General features: G+C 44.2%; 1 protein-coding gene across 17 annotated transcripts in view; it reads right to left on the reverse strand.

The window, feature by feature from the left end:
- The window catches only part of LOC122245868 (TOX high mobility group box family member 4-A), a 1,066,433-nt gene that overhangs the window by 28,563 nt on the left and 1,017,870 nt on the right, over positions 1-20,000 (reverse strand). For 12 of the 17 annotated variants that reach the window (XM_086540812.1, XM_086540811.1, XM_086540810.1 and 9 more), the window contains one exon: positions 5,987-6,058. The exons of the other annotated variants lie outside the window; for them this stretch is intronic. In XM_086540812.1, coding sequence (XP_086396938.1) covers positions 5,987-5,998 — 12 coding nt within the window. In that variant the 5' untranslated portion in view covers positions 5,999-6,058. The remainder of the gene's footprint in view (positions 1-5,986; positions 6,059-20,000) is intronic. 17 annotated transcript variants of the gene reach the window in all.

A 20,000-nucleotide genomic window follows, 5' to 3' on the forward strand; every position in this document is an offset into this window, starting at 1 on the left:
CGACAACGAAGGTAATACCAACTTTTTTAATTTGACAAAGTTTTAACAAACACGTTACACCGACCCCACTCCCACCCCATGGGTTTCCCCCTCCCCCTTCCTTCCCCTCCCTCCCGCCCACCTGTACGCCCCTCAACCTCTCTCTCTCTCTCTCTCTCTCTCTCTCTCTCTCTCTCTCTCTCTCTCTCTCTCTCTCTCTCTCTCTCTCTCCCTCTCTCTCTCTCTCTCTCTCTCTTCCTTCTTTTCCCTTCACCCTCTCTCTTTCTCTCGCTCTATCTCCCTTCCCCCTCCCCCTTCCTCTTCTCCTTCCTTACCCCTCACCCCCTTCTGCTGCTTTTCCTTCACCCATTCTCCATCTCTATTCCCCTCGCCCTTTCTCTCCTCCCGCTTTTCTCTTCACCCTTCCCCATCTCCCTTAAAACCCCTTTCGCACGTCCGCTATCTATAGATTTCTCTTTCAATCCTGTTTCTTTTTCATTTATTTTGAATTTTATTTTGCCTCTCTTTATACTCTCTCTCTCTTTCTCTCTTTCTCTATATATATAATAGTATAATGCACCATACTGGATTATATCATATTCATTTCATAACACACTTATACCACATATCACACATTCATATCATACTATACAATCTCCTCCTCTTTCTGTTCAACAATTCCAATCAACTTCTGTTTATCTCCTTCCATCTTCTACTCCTCCTCTTCCCCTCAACTGCATTTCAATCTCTTTTATAATGAATTTAAAAGAGAAAATCCAGATGCCGAATGAACTCCGCGATACCTTCAATAACATGCTTCCGCTAAGCCTAAAAAGCGAGAAATTTTACTGGATTTCCAGTGTTTGTTGCGGAATCGTTCGTTCTACTCCATCCGCTGCATTTCCACCCTCTCTCTCTCTCTCTCTCTCTCTCTCTCTCTCTCTCTCTCTCTCTCTCTCTCTCTCTCTCTCTCTCTCTCTCTCTCTCTCTCTCTTTCTATTTCGTTTTCTCTTTCTCCCTACCATTCCCCCCTCTCTCTGTCTCATTCTCTTCCTCTCTGATTCTCTATATTTCTATTTCGTTTTCTCTTTCTCCCTACCATTCTCATTCTCATTCTCATTCTCATTCTCTTCCTCCTCCTCCTCTCTCTCATTCTGTGTTTATCTCTTGTTCTTTCTGTCTCTGTGTACATTTTTTTTCTGTTACATTTTTTTCTTTTGTCTTTCGGCCTCTCTTTTCTTTTGTACCTGGACTCTCTACGTCTATTTCTCTCTTTGTCTCTCTCTAAACCTTTGGCTGACTCTCAGGTTCTGTCTTTTTTTCCTTTTTTTCACGACCGTACACCTCTTTACCCTTCCACCCACCCCACCCCCATTCAACCTCTCCCTCCCTCCCATTCTCCACCCCCACTCCCTTTCTCCTCCCTCCCTTCCCCTCTCCCCCAACTACCCAAGGGCCTGAAATAAACAATTACAGCCTCCACGACCAAACTTCCCCGCTCGAGCAACGAACAGTCAATACGCCAAACAAGCCCACAACACCAACATAACAACAACAACAACAACAATACGACAACATTAAAGGATCCCCCTTAAGTATGGTTCAGTTGGGTCCAACTTGAGCACTTGAGAGAAAGGGGAGGAGGAGAGGGAGGGGAGGAGAGGGAGTGGAAGAGGGGGAGGAGGAGAGGGAGGGGAGGAGAGGAGGGAGGAGAGGGGAGAGAGAGTGAGAGGAGGAGTGAGGAGAGAGGAGAGAGAGAGAGAGAGAGAGAGAGAGAGAGAGAGAGAGAGAAGGAGAGGGAGAGAGAAAGAGAGAGAGAGAGAGAGAGAGAGAGAGAGAGAGAGAGAGAGAGAGAGAGAGAGAGAGAGAGAGAGAGAGAGAGAGAGAGAGAGAGAGAGAGAGAGAGAGAGAGAGAGAGAGAGAAAGGTGGGTCCATTAGAATGAATCCCGACTGAAGTCCATATCCCCTCTCTGCCCCCTCACCTATTAAGTTTTGCCCTTCCCTTTCCCTAGTCCCTTATACCCCTTACCCCCTCCCCCGGCTCTCCCGGAGTTTGTTGACTTGGGCAGCGTCTATTGCAAGGAGCCGCCCCGACATCCGTCTTGTTGCACGGCGGGACATCCTGTCTGTATCACGTGAGTAAGAGTGTGAGAACAAGAAAGAGTGAGCAAGAGAGAAAGAAAGAAAGAGAGGTGGGGGGGAAGTAGGAAGAGAGAGGTGGAGCTAAAAGAGAAAAGAAAATGATTCAGGAAAAAACAAACAAAGAAAAGTAGTAAGAGGAAGTGGCGAGAGAGAGAAAAATGAAGAAAGGGAGAATGAGAGAAAAGTCGGCCGAGCGCGCAGATTTTTGTGTTTCGGCGGCGCCATCAAACAATTACGAAATCAAAACTTGATTCCATCTCAAATTAGTCTTTAATTAAGTCTGCTCTCGGGATGGGATCAACAGGGAACTTTTCATAGATGTAATGTCTTTCATTAATTGCTGATAGACTTAATTACTGGAAGGCGCAAGCTGGAAAATTCGATTTAAGTTCTATGACAAAGATTTTTTCCCGCCGACTTTCTCTCGATCTTCGCCATTTCGGATTAAGTGATTTCTCTCTCTCTCTCTCTCTCTCTCTCTCTCTCTCTCTCTCTCTCTCTCTCTCTCTTTCTTACTTACACTCTTACTTACACTCTTACTTACACTCTTACTTACACTCTCACTTACTTTCTCACTCACCTTCTCATTCACTCACTCACTCACTCACTCGCTAACCCCGTCTCTCTAAAGGACATCAGCATGTGGACAGCGCACGCAAACACTCCAGCGCTAAATATGTGGCCCTCCATTTCACCCTGGCCACTTGCAGGGCCATTTTCCCTTCTTGTTTGCGTTCGTCGGTTTTTGGTTGACACGCCCGCTTGCTGCTCTTTGTTGGTATAGGGATGGAGGGCCAATATGCCAGACGTGATCATTTGATAGTCGTCACGATATCAACTTCTCGCCCGCTTATCAATACGGTTAGCTAATCGCTCTTCGCCTTACCTTTTTAATATCAAGATAATAATATCCCCATTATTGCCCTCGTCCTCATCATCGCAATGACAACGAGTCACTCCATCCCCACTCAATCCACTTAGTTCCTACAGAAATCCCACAACTAGGAGAGCGCCTAGCGCCGCACCACAGTCTGTATTTAGCGCGCCCACAGATCTCGCGCGATTTCAATTACGCGCCGCACCGGGCCGCTCGACATAAACAACAACAGAGCCACTCATCGAGCATCATTACAGATTACGCGATACGGGCCACAGGAGGCGATAAATAAGGTGTGGCGAGGATGGCGAGGATGGCGAGGATGGCCAGCCTGCCCACTGCCCCCTACCCCCCTCCCGCCCGTGACCTTTGACCCTCGACCCGGGATACCCTTGCCGATCACGGGTATTTGAGGGCATAATCTGCTTTCTTTACAACGCGGGCGGTGCAACGCACAGCGCCCAGAGGAAAATGAAGGACAGAGAATATTGTGCTGAGATATGGATGATGATAAAAACACTAGTATTTAAAAAAAGAACGAATGTATGATTATAAGACCGCAAAAAATACAAAACACGCCAAAGAAAATAACTCAATCTATTTTTCAAAACCGTCGTTTCACAATAGCGGGAGATAATACCCCTATACCAGGACACCATAACCACATACATCGGCCAAGATCTTAATAACACCGAATACCAGTAATTACAGAGGGGGGGAGACCATCAACCCCTGACACACCCCTCACCGCCCCTCGCCGCCTCCCCCCCACCTCCCCCTCCCAGCGCCATTCATCACCAGAACCAGCTATCATCACACAAGCACACTCATCCCCCTTTACATGGTTCTCTCGGGCATATCATCACAGGCTCGTGGAAAAGTGAAAAATGGGTTTTTCCTTCGGCCGTTCATCTATCGAATGAGTTTTTCTTCGGACGTCCATCTTTTCCATTTATTAATAAGCATCATCCCTATCTTTGCTATTGCGCCGTGTTCCCTATTCATCCCACGGTCTACTACGACCTCTAGTATCTCCCGAGTTGCATAATAGAAGCGACCTGTTCACCTCCTTGGACGCATTAAGGAAACATTCTTTAGGGACTCTCCTCTCCTTTCGTCTCTTTTTCGCTCTCTCTGTTTGTCCCTTTCTTTCTTCGTCTTTCTCTCTCATGGAATACAGTATTTGAATTTTCCCTGTCTCTTTCCCTTCCTCCTTCTCTCCCTCTCCCATCCACATCTTTCACCCCTCCCCCCTATCCCCCAGTCGCCGCAAATCACCAAATTCCACCGGCCTTCCACGTGACTGCGTGCGGATAAATGTTTACAGGTGGGATAATTACCGGGTCTCGCTCACCTCGCCGGTGTCTGGGGCGACTCCAAACCACCCACAATTGTTACTTGGCTAATAGCCCCTCACCTCCCCCTCGTCCCTCTCCTCCTCTTCTCGTGTTTTCCCTCCCCTCCCCTTCCCCCCTCTCCTCCTCTTCTTCTGTCTCCCCTACCCTCCCCCTAAAACCGCGAGTTAGGCTCCAATTCCCTTAATTCACCGGGACAGCAGTGTTAGTCCACCAAATTTACCCAAATTAAGTATGAAAACGCCGGGCCTTCATTTGCGCGTCGGAGGGGAACAGCTGGCCAAGATTTACCTCGCGGCGTGGCGGGAAAGTCGTGGTGTTTCCCGCGCTTTCTGTCGTGGCGCTAATTTTTTTTGGGGGGAGGAGGGGGTAATTTCAGATTGGTTCTTGTAATATGTGTATTTTTTTACAACAATATTTTTTATATAGTTGATTAGTCGGGGAGAGAGAACTATTAAAAACGAGAGCGAGAATGAGACAGAGAAAGAGAAAGAGAGAGAGAGAGACTGAGACTCCCCACTGCCGGTGAGATAAAGCCTCCATTCCCAAAGGCTGACATCGATAGAACACACACACACACACACACAAACACACATCAATATCTTCGAACGGTTATATAACTAAACCAATCAGGACTGACGCCATGAATTTCATTACAAGACAAAGCCATTCCCCGCCAAAGGAAGGAAGGAGAGTCAACACAAGACAGTAATGCAGATGTTGTATTCGGGAAGAGAGAAAACGGTCGATAAACAACGGAATAACCACACACACGGAGACCCAGGAGGAGAGGAAGGAAGAGGTGGGAGAGGGAGGGGAAGGGGTAGGGAGAGGGGGCGCGAGGGAATGAGGACAGGAAAATAAAGGATAATTATGATACGTATAATTGGATTAAGAATGAAAGAAATTATATGATAATGATAACAATAAAATTATAATAATAATAAAATAATAAAATAATAATAATAACAGTTATAATAATAATAGCAAAGGTGAAAACAATACCAAACTAAATCATGTTTGTAATAATCCACAAGAATGATAAGGACAAAATGAAACAAAACAGTGGTAATAATAATACAAATAATAAAAAAAAACTATATGAAGCAAAACAAAACAATCAAACGCCATAGAAGTAAGAACAAGACAGTAAATTATAGAAACTAATACAAACTCTCGATAACGAACACGCACATTAAAAAAGCAAAGAAAACGCAAGTACTCGAAGACGAAAAACATAAAATAACAGAAAATAATAAGAGGTGGGGAGAGGGGGGAGGGGGGAGTTGGTGTATGCGAAACACTCAAACACAAAGAAACATGGCGAGAAAAATAAAAATATAGGAAAGAAAACAAAGGGTAAAGCTCGCACACAAAGACATGCAACTACTCGGATATTTTTTTCTAAAGGGAAACTGATTAAAAAAAAAGTAAAATGGAGGGGGGGGGCGGGTGTTGATGGGAGTTAATGAAGGGGGTGGGGTGGGGTGGGGGTAGGAGGATTAAAGGAGTTAATGGAAGGAAGAGGTAGGTAGGGAGGTAGGGAGTAAGCTAAGAGACTTAAGGGTAGGAGGAGGGGGCTTAAAGGAGAGGGTATAAGGGAGGGGAGAGGGGGTAAGGAAGGGGGCGCACCTGGTCACTCATGTAGGCCGCGTGGGTGTTGGACTCCGGGATGCTGAGTGACAGATCGAAACTCTCTCCTCCCTGAAACAAGCCAAACAAACAAAATAATGAGGCGAAAATCATAAGGAGAAAAAGGGGGACTAATAATAATAATAATGACGATGATGATGATACGAAAAAAATATAACAAAATAATAATAATGTGATAATGATAATGATGCTGATGATGATAATCTAATTACTATAATTGTCATTATAGTAATAATGATAATAGTGATGAGGGGAGATAATAATGATAATGACGATAATAATAATAATAATGGATAGTGATGCGATGAAAAGCTGATCGAGAAATAATAACAATGATGATCGTCATGATAATCAAGATTCCTTTTCCTTAATAACTAAGACTAAAAATAAACCTAATCTTCAGGTGGAAAAATACATGTTCATAAAGGGAGGATAAGGATCAAATTAACAAATCATAATAACGAAGGGGGATAATAATGATAATAAATAAGGATGACTGCTACAACAATAATAAATCAAACTCAATGACTGCGTCCTGAAGTAATAAAATGCCCGTTGCGAAAGACAATGCGTGCAACAGAATCATGCACACGTAGTATTCTTTTGTCATTCAAAACCTGCTGGCAAAATAAATAACGGAAAATACATGCGGTGTGATCGAAATGAATGTTTGTATAAATGATGTAAATAAAATTGAAATAAAATTCCATGGGCTTTTGGAGAAGGAAATAGCCAAGCCTATCAACATAATAAAAATGCGATACTTAAAAGTAAAATAATCAGATAGCAATTCATTAAAGAAATACTTACCCTTCTATACATGACGGCAGCACTGGCCATGAACCACACTGACACAACACAAAGAAAAACACTCAAGCCTTCGAGAAACCACTAAATATTACCCAATGGCTTCCTGATATCCAGTGACCTCGTATGTAAACACATGAATATTCAATAGACACACTACACAACAGCACAGCGCACTAGAGTCAGTCAAACACTGACCTCAGATTGTGGCCACTCACCTGTGTTGACCTATGTCGCTTTCCCCCCTCCTCCCCGTCCCTTCCCCCTCCCCCTCCCCCTCTCCCCCTACCCTTATACCCAATACTCCCTTTTACGCGATAAAGGCGATACAAGTCAAGATCACTCGACCTAAAATCCATCCGCTTTTCAATTCGTAAACTGAAGTAGTAGATCTTTTGAGATCTACTTTAATCGCCGATTTATAAAAAATGCCACAATATATGGCGGTATAGAAAGACTAAGGTAAATAAGGAAGGAATAAAGAAAAACGGATCGAAACACCTGAGCCACTTTCGGGTCACGTGACTTCCAAACAACCAATGAGAGACCGACATTTTTTGGAGGGAGAATATGTTGCCAGATGCTCTAGGTTCATTCAATAACAGAAGTTATAATATTCATGAGTGCCTTCCGCATTTGAATGTTGCACAGTCGAACACATAAATAAACAATTATGAATTGGTAATGTTAAATAATCGATGTTGAATTCCCAGAGATGCTGTCGTAAATTCCGCGCCAGTTCATTTCTCTTTCTATATTTTGTCGGTAAGATAGCATTTTATATTTGTTTCTAATAAAAATTCATATAAAAATAAACCAATTAGCGAAATATCTATAATAAAAAGACGGTCGAACTGTTCCCACTTCCTTACCACAAATCGCTGGTCCATAATAACAGGAGTCACTATATTCCTCCAAACATAATCTAGTGACCTGTGAACCTCCCCCCCCCCCTTCCACCGCCGACCTGAGGTGACCCTGCATGACGTCGCACGAGTCCATTAAGACCAGAATAGGTGATTAGGGTCAACCCGAGAGCTTTAATCAGGTCAAATTGAGGTCGCGAAGGAGTCGAAAACTTAAGCAGGGGGAAAAGGTCATCTTGTCTTTATCCCAAGATGGTTGAACAGAGGCGGAGAGTGTGACGAAAGGAATAATCACAACAAAATGAAACAAAGTAGAAACAGGGATTAAGGACAGCGAGCAATGCAACAAAACAATCATACGTCTCCTCTTGTCATGTATACAAAGCCAAAGAAAAGAGAAGAAACAAAAAAATATATATCAATAATAGGATGCGTTGGTCTCGAGCATGTGCACCTCCATCGAGTGAGAGACAGGGCGTGTAAGTACATGTGCGTATGTACGTCTGAAAAGAGATAGCCGGGATGGGTAGGGGGGTGGGGTAAGGGCACAAGACAGATGATGACGGAGGAGGGACTGATGCATTAATACTGAACAACACGGAGAAGAATAACATCATTTCCTCTCGTATTTTTGAAGACTTGGGCGTAAAGGTAGAACATAGGATCTTTGTTTGTTTGTATTTTTGCTTGTCTTCTTTTATTTCTGGGAGAAATACCGACCGAAACACGATAAAAAACGACAAATATATACGGAAATAAAGTAATCAAATAGGACAGCCTTCTAGGAGACTAAAAGAAGTGAAAAAGAACGAGTGATCCGAACCGAGAAAGTATGTGAACGAGCACTGCGACTGTCCGAGTGGATGAGTTTTATTCTTTTCCACATTTTTTTTTCATTTTTTTAGTGGCTCGCACAAGATCCTAAAACATGCATATATTTCACAGCACGTGGACAATGGCCGCAGAAGAATAGCACCGGAGGCCCTTTACACATACTTTACTTCAGAGGCACAAAGCGGCTGTATGCAAATTAAGTTATGAAAATCCGCTACAGCTACTGCCACTCCTTGCTACTACAGGGACAAACGAGGCTCATCGTTCTAGCATTAGTCTGATCCCTTATCCCCTCCCTCCTTACCCCCACCTATCCTCTGCCGAATTACTCCTATCCCTTACCGATGACACTACCCCTACTCCAATCCCCTATCGAACCCCTCACCACACTGACTCCCCTACCCCTACCCCTACCCCTACCCCTACCCCAACCCCCATAGCCCTCCGCCGCCTGTTCTCACCTGGCACGTAGGTGACACAGGGCGATCGGGAGGCGTCGGATGGGACAGGGAGGACTCGGGGAGGACTCCGGGAGGTGGCGCTTCTTTCCCTTCCGCCTCGTCGCCCTATCGCTATCCAGTGACCTTGTTCACCGACTTATTTACGCCCTCATACGTCGTTTGTTACGATTAAATTTCGCTAGCCTATGACCTGGTTCACCTACCTATTTATGCCTTTGTACGTCTTCTTTTTTTACGATTGAATTTGGTCCCTATCGCTCGCGGCTCCATCACGCTCATGGCGATAGCGCCGGCGACATCCATCCCCAGCCTTGATCCCTTCGGAAATGAAGTCCCGTCGGTTTGCGATAGAATTGCGCTGTCCGTCAACCGGCGGTCTCTAATCCAACGTACAATCTACACCACTATAAAATGACCCCCGCCACGCCCCCCCCCCTTCCCCACTCCTCCTCCTCTTCTATAAACCAAAGCGCATTTCAATAAACTATGGCAACAGCGTATTAACTAGCCACTGGGCCCTATAAGCCGGCCATTAACCCATGAATATACTGGACTTGCAATTCGACAATGGAACAAGGGCCGTGTTCTCTTTTTTCGACCATTTTTCCTTTTTTTTTCAATGCATTTTGGTCTCCCTCTCTCTCTCTTGTGTGTTTGTGTGTGTTTGTGTTTATGTGTGTGTGTGTGTGTGTGTGTGTGTGTGTGTGTGTGTGTGTGTGTGTGTGTGTGTGTGTGTGTGTGTGTGTGTGTGTGTGTGTCCCTTTCATTCTCACTGCCTTCTTGCTTCCCTTTCTCCCTTTCCTATTCTATCAAAACCAGGGCTATAGAAATAGATTGCATGAAAAAAACTCAAACACTCTATGCACAAATGCCGTGTTGCAAAACCACCTATATATATTTTTTTCACCTCTCCTTCTACCTCCCTCCCTCCCTCCCTCCCTTCCAACGCCATTGTTCATATGGTACATCTCCCTCCTTCCCCTCCCCCCTTCCTTACCCCCACCCCAGCTTTCTTCCGGTAAAATTCGCCATCGGAATCATAATCATTCCATATCTGAATTTCAAATCAGCCAAAGACACCAGCAATATCCCCCTCCCCAACCCTTTACCCGTTGTTGTTTTCTTTTTTCTTTTTTCTTTCCCGCGTTGACTTTTATCGGCTCGATCACTCTTCTTCGTTATCGCTTAGTCTCTTAATTACGCATTTACTACTGCTTCCCCCTTCGTGCGTGTCCGTCGACGTACTAACCGGTTTTCGGATCAAAAGAAAAATCCAAATATAGTTTACCGTTGGGTTGCCTGAGTGCGTGCGTGCGTGCGTGTTGCGTGTGGGGTGGGGGTTGGGGGAGATAGACATAGGTGGAGACATATAGTTATAGACACATATGTTGGACTGGTAGATATATAAAGAGGGAGAGGAAGAGGAAGGGAGAGAGGGAAGGCGAGAGGGAAGATAAGGGAGGAGAGAGCGAGAGAGAGAGAGAGAGAGAGAGAGAGAGAGAGAGAGAGAGAGAGAGAGAGAGAGAGAGAGAGAGAGAGAGAGAGAGAGAGAGAGAGAGAGAGAGGATGAAGAGGAAAAAAAGGCTACTTGGCAACTCTTCCCTTTCTTCCCCCCTAGTGAAAGCACTTCTGAATATTCGTGTAGAACAATCCAACCCTTTGTCTCCATTATTACGGGAGATCATGAAAAGAAAACACAACTCCGCTACTCCACATTCACCGCGATGTAACGAGAGGAGTTTGCCGGAGTGGGAAAGAGAAGGAAAGGAAGGGAGAGAAAAGGAAAGAAAAGGAGAGAAAAGGGAAAAGGGAGCGTGAGTGTGAAAGTGAGTGTGAAAGTGAGTGTGAGTGTGAGTGTGAGTGTGAGTGTGTGTGTAAGTGTAAGTGTAAGTGTGAGTATGAGTCTGTGTTAGTATTCGCGCGCACGCATGTACTCTGTGTGTATATACGCGGATGTGATTATTCCTCGTCACTTCCTCCTGTGTGTACAATATGTCTGTCAGTATCGCTCTCTCTTTTCATCCATGGGACATTCACTCAGCCGCCCTTCACTAAGGAGAAAAAAATAAATAACCAGCAAAAACGCAAGGGATCTCGCACCCTGTTGTTGAATACAATACCCCGATGCAAAGTGATGCAACACGCACACACAAAAAAAGGCTTCATGGACTAAAATATCCCACTGGAAACTCAATATTGCAAGCCTATAGTCGTGCAACGGGCAGAGGGGAAGACTGATAAAAAATGCAGATTGCATCACACATCAATCCTCATAATCGTCATATATGTGAAAACGATCACATAACAAAAAATCGCATATAATAAAATACAAAACCCTGGCATCCATTTAGTGATTTGCAATTGACAATGATATGGAGAGACCAGTAAAAATGACATGTTTCGCTACATATGTATATGCACATCAAGTATGTAAATATATGCATAGCCCATGCATGCCTGCATATGTATAGCTACAGAGAGATAGAGATAAATGAATAGATATATACACAAATTGGCACAGACAGATAAATAGATACAAAGATTAAAATAAATCGACAAACAGATATGCACCTTAAGTACATAAGTAAACATAAACGCACGTGCGGTAAAAGGCAAGCATGCAAGCAATCGAACCTCCCCCCCCCCCCCCCCCTTAAAAATACACCTGGAGAGAAGATGGAGTTACGGTCCACGACTGCATCCGACCTCCCTCGCCACAAGATCCGATCTATTACGCCGGATGTCTGGAGTCGAGCAAGGTGTAAGGCGCAAGAATCACGAACGAGAAGGTGCAGATAATGATGCGGAACGAACGAATGAATGAACGAACGAACGGGACAAGAACGAGAGTGAGAGATCGGCCAGAGAAAGGGGGGGTGAAGGGGGAGTGGAGAGGAGGGCAGAGATGGGAGGGAGGGAGGAAGGGAGGGAGAGGGAGAGATTTACTAATTAAAAAAAACGAAAGAAGGAAAGAAGGAAAAAAGGAAGAAATGGGTTAAAGAATAAAAAAATGAAGAGTAAGATATCAGACAAAAAAGGATAAAAGAAACGAAAAAGGAAAAAAATAAAGAAAATACAAAAGAAAGAAAAACAAGAAAAGAAAAGAAAAAATCGCTTAACAAACGCGTTGTATCCACACCAGGCATTTGGGTGTAAGTCCCCGGATGAAGGGAAGCTTGCTTAATCTTCACTTAACACAGCCAATCCCTTAATATGCTGGACTCGCTGAAAGCCGCAAAGAAGCTCGCTGCTCTGAGCTTCTGCGGGCGAGCTGTGGGCGTGACTCTTGAAGTGGGTGAGGAAGGGAGGAAGGGATATAGACAGAGATAGCGATAGAAATAGATAAATAAATAGATATATAGGGAGAGGGAGAGAGAGATAGAGAGAGAGAGAGAGAGAGAGAGAGAGAGAGAGAGAGAGAGAGAGAGAGAGAGAGAGAGGGAGAGAGAGATAGAGAGAGAGTGTGTGGAAGTGTTTGGGGGAGTGTGATTGATACTCGAAAGTTCCCTTTTTTGTCGCACCTGTTTTGTTGTTTCGTCGTTTTTGTTTTCTCAATCCATGTAGATTCTTGTTTCTCTCTTTCTTTCTAAAGGTTTGTTGACTTTTTTTTTGTTCTACTTGTATTCCCCGTTTTATTTTTTTCCCTTTCCCCTTCGCTTTCTTTAACTATGCTCTTTGTTTCATTGTACTTGTGTTTGTCTGTCTGTCTGTCTGTCTGTCTGTCTGTCTGTCTGTCTGTCTGTCTGTCTGTCTGTCCCCTTTTCCACCTACGCTCTTCACTCCCCATTTAAAAAAGTTAAAACTGACCAGAAAAAAATAAAAGTGAAACCATGAAATGAAAACAATAAAAAAATACGATTTCCAAAAAAGGAGTGTGGTGGTGGGGGTAAGGTGGGGGGGGGCGGACGACAAGAGAGGGGATAACACATCGCCTTATTTCGTATTCCAATTTAAAAGATTGCCGCCGTAGCCTGCAAGTTTTATCAAAGAAATTTACAGGGATTACACTGAAGTAATTGCCGAATTTCTCATCCGGACCCGACGCATCCAACCATATTTCGCCCTGATTGCGAGCTAAGATAAAGTTTCCTTTCCAAGTTCTGTTTACACTCATGTATTGGACTCGCTCGGTGGGAGGGAGGGGAGGGAGGGGGGAGGGGGAGGGACGGAGAGGGAGGGGGAGGGAATGCGAGGGATGGGAGGGGATGGGGAGAGGAGGGGAGGGGAGGGGAGGGATGGGGGAGGATGGGAGGGAGGGGAAGGGAGCAGGATGACAAACGAAGAATACGACAACGGTCGGTGGATTCGAAGGTCGTCCGAGAGGGGAGAGTAGCAAAAGGGGAGGGGAGGGGATATAGGAGAAGGGGAGGAGAGGGGAGAAGATGGGAAAGAAAGAATGAACTAATTTTGGGAAAAAAAAATATTCATCATCACAAAGCTTCTATTACGGACTCGAACGAGAGAGACAGAGAGAGAGAATGAGAGAGAGAGAGAGAGAGAGAGAGAGAGAGAGAGAGAGAGAGAGAGAGAGAGAGAGAGAGAGAGAGAGAGAGAGAGAGAGAGAGAGAGAGAGAGATAACAAGAGAAAAAGAGAGAGAGAGAGAGAGAGAGAGAGAGATAACAAGAGAAAAAGAGAGAAAGAGAGAAAGAGACGGGCAGTACAAGGCACAAGAGGATCAGTAAGTTTCTACACCTGATCCGGGACTCTTCTGCGTTTAGAGAGATGAGGCGCGGAGAAGCGGAGGGCAAACACAGAGAAGTTGCTGTGTTGACGCAAGACGTGCAGACGCTCTCTCTGGCGTGAGGCCTTTCAACCATCACGGGGAAGTTGTACATATTCTCACACTTACGTACATTCACTCACGCACGCAAACATACACGCAAGCAGGCACGTATAAACATACACAGGTACATTTTTTTCGCACTTACACTTACCGCGCACACATACATATATACATACATACACACACAAATGCGAAATCAACAAAACATAATCAATAATAACGAGAAAGAGGACAGTAATAAGTCTAAACACACACGGGAGGGGAGGGGGGGGGGAGGAGGAGATGGGAGGGAGGGAGAAAGGGGGGAGGGATGAAATAAAAACAAGAAAAGATCTTAATTCACCATGATATAAAATCCGCCATAAAACTTGTGTTGACTTTCATTCCCTGACGCGGAAATCCTTGTTTGATTTTCATAATTGTCTAGTGAACCTGGAGACGGACTGAACGGAAAGCCCACACACACAGTAATTCAAGCTACTCAAAAGAAGGGGGCCGAAAGGGATTGGGAGGGGGCGGGGTTAAGGGATGCGAGGGGGGAGGGTAGAATGATGGGGGAGAAGGGGGTAAGCTTGAACCTTGTATATATGTGTGTATACACACAAACACACACACACAAACACACACACACACACATGTATCTTTCTTTATTTACTTTTTTTCCGAAGTTTGACACAAATACTATCCCTCCCTCTTTCACTTGTCGTTTCTTACAGATCTGACAGTAGATTGTGCGTATGTGTATATATAAATATAAATGTGTATCTATCTATCTATCTAAAGTATACATACACAAATAAACACGTGAGCATATATACAAATATATTTATAGTATTTTATTCCCTTCCCTCCACGATCAAATCCTTCTTTAAAAGCCCAACATACAGCCATCATTTCAACTAGGCAGATAATATATTCATGAAAATACAAGCATAGAAGTGGGTATGCAAGAACCCCTTTCCTCTCCCCTCCCCTCCTCCCTTCCCCTTTTCCTTCACCTCACCCCTCTCCTCCCCTCCTCCCCTCCCACACTCAAGCTGAAAATTGCTTCCGAGGTTTTTAAGCAAAATCAAGGCGAGACTATGCATGATACTTTTAAATCAAACAGGCAGCTTGAGATATAAAGCTTTTTTTTTTGCCCCTCCCCCTCCTCTCTCTCTCTCTCTCTCTCTCTCTCTCTCTCTCTCTCTCTCTCTCTCTCTCTCTCTCTCTCTCTCTCTCTCTCTCTCTTTCGCCCGCCGCTTGAGGGAAATTCTTGTATTCTTAGAAGTCTGGTCACATGCAATTTTCCATTTTCATATCCTCCTCGACTCCCTCCCTCCCTCCCTGATTCCCTCCCTCCCTCCCTCTCCCTTACCTTCCCCCCTGTCCCTCTCCCTCCCCCACCATTTCTTCATGGCTGGCATTTAGAATTATAGGATTCTAGCTCCTCCTGTTCTCATTCGTACAAGTCACGTTTCATCCGCGTGTGTTTCTGCCTTCGCTCGTTTCCCCGCAGAGTTTTCGTCCTTCTTAATCCCAATGTGAAGAACTTGTCAAAAAAAAAAGTAAATAAAAACAAGTAATAGATAAATGAAAGCAGTTTAAAAGAATCAAATTAAGAAATAAATAAGATAAAAAAAATAATAGTAAAAATGATGACAAAAACTAAATGTAAACACTGAGGATGGCTACGGTAATGATGTTGGAATGATAGTTCTATAAGAAATATTAATATCAAATTATCACCGAGGTTTCAATAGTAGCGCGAAGAGAAGATTGGTGGGCCACAAACTCGACCAATATAAGCACAATAGGAAAATTACAGCTCTCGTATGGCAACACCGATGACAAAGTCGCATCGCACGCACTTTCTCAAGTCTTCAGGAGTTGTATCTATTTCTCTCCTTGTCTTCCTCCAAGCTCACTCACTCATTCACTAACTCACTCACTAACTCGTTCACTCACTCACTCTCCCTCCCCTCTCTATCTCCCTTTCTCCCTCTCTTTATTTCTCAACGCGTTTCCCTTCCGTTCCGCGAGTTTATCCTATTCACCGTTTGCTAAATCTATTCTTTTCAATTTGCCCGAGTGCGATCTATCCATTTTTCGAGGCTTCATCTTCTCTTCCCCCTCCTCTCTACCCCCCTTCTTTTTTCCTTTTGCTCTTCCTAACTTCTATTCTTTCTCTCTCTCTCTCTCTCTCTCTCTCTCTCTCTCTCTCTCTCTCTCTCTCTCTCTCTCTCTCTCTCTCTCTCTCTCTCTCTCTCTCTCTCTCTCACACACACACATTGCCATTTTTTCCACCCCCCCGCCTCCCCAAAGGCATTTTATACAAGCTTTGGGATATGTTGTATTCAATTTACTGATATGTTCCCCTCTGTTCATTTCCCCGTTCGTTGGGAGATGCTCCTATTCCGAGAAATTTCATTCCGGTGAGAAAATGGCAGAGATTTTTTTTTAATCTTATTCCCCAACTACAATTTTAATGATTATAGTTTTTTGGGAGGGTTTATTTTTTTCTTCATTTTTTTTTCGGGAACCAGGCAGTCTAAATGTATATCTGTGTTTGCGTTCTAGGACTCTCTTGCGCGTACGATGCATGTAGGATGTGTGTAGGGTAGACAGACAGAAAGACAAATTAAACTCAACTATCCAGCTACATAATACACACACATACACAACAAACACGCACACACATAAAATAAATAAATACAAAAACTAAAACATCAATAAAACAATGATGAAAGAAAAAAGTAAAATCATAAAAACCACAATCAGACACACGATCGCTACCTCTTCCCCCCCCCCCCCCACTATTTTTATCCCGAGCTAAAAAGCGCGATATACTCCAAGCGGCCGGAAATTCCCTGGTGTTCCTCCCTCCCTCCTTCAGGAGAAGTTAAGCTTCCGGAGACAAATCTGTTCACAGCCGACCAATCCAGCAGGAAGTAACCTCGCCCCCCCCCCTCCCCCTGCCTCCTTCCCCCACCTACGTACCCTCCGACTCCCTAGGCCTTTTATTATGTCTTTTATATCATTTTTTCCGAAAAGAAGTGGAACACCAGTTCTTATTTTTTGTAATTCGTTTTTTCCCTACATATTTTTGTTCTTATCTCATCTTCGTTTCCAGAAAAAACACATGTGTAAGTGGATTTTAAAAAAATGATATCCATAGCAATAAAGATAAGAGTTTGCTTCAAAGAATCGAAGTTGACCAAAACAAAATCGTCAGCCAAAAACAGATAAAAAAAATAATAAACGCATTAATGTACAAAGTACGAAATAAATAAATTCTGCAATTGCATTTCCTTCCACGCTTATTAACAAGAATAATATCACTTCCCATTATGTTCATCATCTTGCCCCGCTGCTGAGACTTCAATGATAACAACAATTATAATAATAATAAATAGAGATAATAATGATGGTAATGAGAGGAGGCGGGGGAGGAGGAGGGAAGGAGGAAGATAAAGGGAAGAAGGAGAAAGGGAAGAGGTGAGGGAAGGAGGAGGGAGGGAAGATGGGAAAGAGGAAGGAAAAGGAGAAGAGGGGAGGAAAATGAAAAATGAGGGGGAGGAGTAGGAAAGAGAAAGAGGAGGATGCTGGAGAGGCAGCAGGATCAAGGAGGCAGCCTGAGGTATGCCTACAAAATAACAGGGAGAGGAATGGCATCTCCCGAGGCATTAAGGAGAGGCATCATGATTCAACTACATGAAGAATGGCCTGAGCGAGGGTCAAGCACCCCTCCCCTCCCCCTCACTTGCCACCCCACTCCCCCTCATTCCCCTCTTCTAGTGTCGCCAAGCGCTTCTTGCTCGCCCGTCGCAGGTTCAGGGGGGAGGGGGGGAGCGGGAGGGAAAGAGGAAGGGTAGGAAAAGGGGATGTCGGGAGGGGGAGGGAAGGAGAAGGTGAGAGTGAGGATGAGGGGTAGGTAATGCATGAAGATACTGATAATCAAATGGGAGATTTCTCGACTGATAATGAAAATACAGATGAAGATGATGATGGAGATGGAGATGAAGATGCCAATGACGAGAATCACAAAGACCGGTGATACCAAGAACACAACACAAAACCCCCCAAAACAAGAAGAAGAAGAAGAAAACATCGACCCAATAACCCCACAATACAAAACCCGCATCGGTCTCAAAAAGAAAGAAAAAAGTCCCACCAAAAAATAAAAAAGTCCAAAAAAAGTAAGGAAATTCAAGGAGCAATCAACCTAACCACACAGAAAAATATACCCAAAGGCCGACTGACCACAAGATATATAAGACAAACACAAAAATCACATCAACCACAGATACAGACAGGCCGCCGTTACTAGAGATCGATGGATAGATGGATATATAGATAGATAGATAGACAGATAGACATATACTTCGATGAGTAGATAGATATATCGTAGGAAATAAGCTAGAAAAAGGAGGAAAAATACTAAATGAAAAAGATATTGGTACATCTCGAAATATATATTTATCCCAGACAATAGAAATCTCACATCACATTCTTACCACTTTCCTCCCAACCCCTCCCCCTCCCTCTCTCAATCCCCTCCCCATGGCCACTACCCTCCCCCCCTCCCCCTCCCCCAACCGAACTCGCCCCACGAAGCTTGTTTGAAATGCCTGGTCAAAAACGTGGTAATTCGAGTGTTTAGATTTTGGCCGTGCGGTCAGCGGCTGGAACCGTGATGCAGAAGCGAGCGGAATATAAATGCAAGGGCTTTAAATCAAGTCATATACCGCAGTGGGGTACGACTTCCTCTTCCTCTCCCCCTCATCCCACTCTCCTCCTCCTCCTTTCTTCTTCTTCTTCTTCTTCTTCTTCTTCTTCTTCTTCTTCTTCTTCTTCTTCTTCTTCTTCTTCTTCTTCTTCTTCTTCTTCTTTTTCTTTTTCTTCTTCTTCTTCTACCTTCTCCCTCACACCATCCTTCTTCCCCCTGCTTCCCCACACTACCCATGGGGAGGAGAATGGGGAAGAAGAGGAGATGGAGGGAATTTTCGGAGAGGAAGAGGGAAGGAGAGAAGGGAAAAGAGAAAGAAAGAGACACACACAGAAAGGGTTAGCCAGAGCTTGTGAAGTCATGAAACCGTAAAGAAACAAGCAACAGCAAGAGAAAGAAAGCAAGACAGTATGTAGCCAGACATCCCCAACTCCCCTCCCCTTTCCCACCCCCTCTAGACACTCCACCCCCCCCCCCCAACCCCAACCCCCACTCGCTGATCTCCACCATATCTAGCATCCCCCTCTTCCCTTCCCTCAGCACTTTCCGCATCACGCTTAGAGGAGAACATCAGTGTTTGTTCAGGCGGTGGTTGGTGTGTGTTGATATCTCTTTAACATTTACACGTCGGGAGAACAGCACGCTATCAGGCTTGACATCACCGGAAGACATGACAACAGTCAAAATGTATCAGCTGTTGCCCCACACCCCCATCCCCCACCACCATTTTTGTGGAAAATCTAGATTCTTAAATTTATTCAAATGTTGCCTTTTTCTTAGATCCGTTTTGAAATAATGATATTAATGTCAATAACCACTGCAATAAATCACAGACACATACATTCAGAATCAACGAATAAAATGTAATAACTAATGACCCAGTCGGAATCCAGGAATTCCAACAACTCTGTAATTAATTACGGATACTTAGTGGAAAAAATACCGTTAATTAGGCTAAGTCACATCAACGCGAAAAATGGACGACCCGGATTGGAGATTCAGTCAGTTAAGTACCGGTCATTTCCCCGACAATAATACCAGTCACATAACTTATAACGATACTGGGCATATGACTAATAATAGTAAGTAATTTTAAGTGGTGAAAAAACGCCACTACTAATACCAGAGTCTGAGCTAACAGCAATACCAGTTATATGCGATGAATCAACCGGTCATTGAACAAATTATAATACCAGTCACTTGAGTAATGATAACAAAACACGCCAAGACCACTGCCACTTATCTGAACAATAACAATAGAAATAAAAAAACACACATCGTCCTACGCAACAAAGGCTCAGCTAATCTCCGGTCATCGCCTCTGTGGCGTCATTACGTCACCGAGACCTGGATGACGCCTTGACCCTCAGTGCCCAGGTCACCCGGGGGTAATCCGCCGGGTGAAACAAGGTCAAATGAGAGGGTGACGATCTTCGAGAGAGAAAGTAAAATAAATTATGTAATCCTATTTGCGTTTGTGTGTTTTTGTGTTTGTTATAGATTGGGAGAGATAATTTCATTCCATGTGAACCT

Source organism: Penaeus japonicus, unplaced genomic scaffold (genome assembly GCF_977035675.1).
Source record: "Penaeus japonicus unplaced genomic scaffold, GWHDUDI00000001_assembly GWHDUDI00000010, whole genome shotgun sequence".
Classification (NCBI taxonomy): Eukaryota; Metazoa; Arthropoda; class Malacostraca; order Decapoda; family Penaeidae; genus Penaeus; species Penaeus japonicus.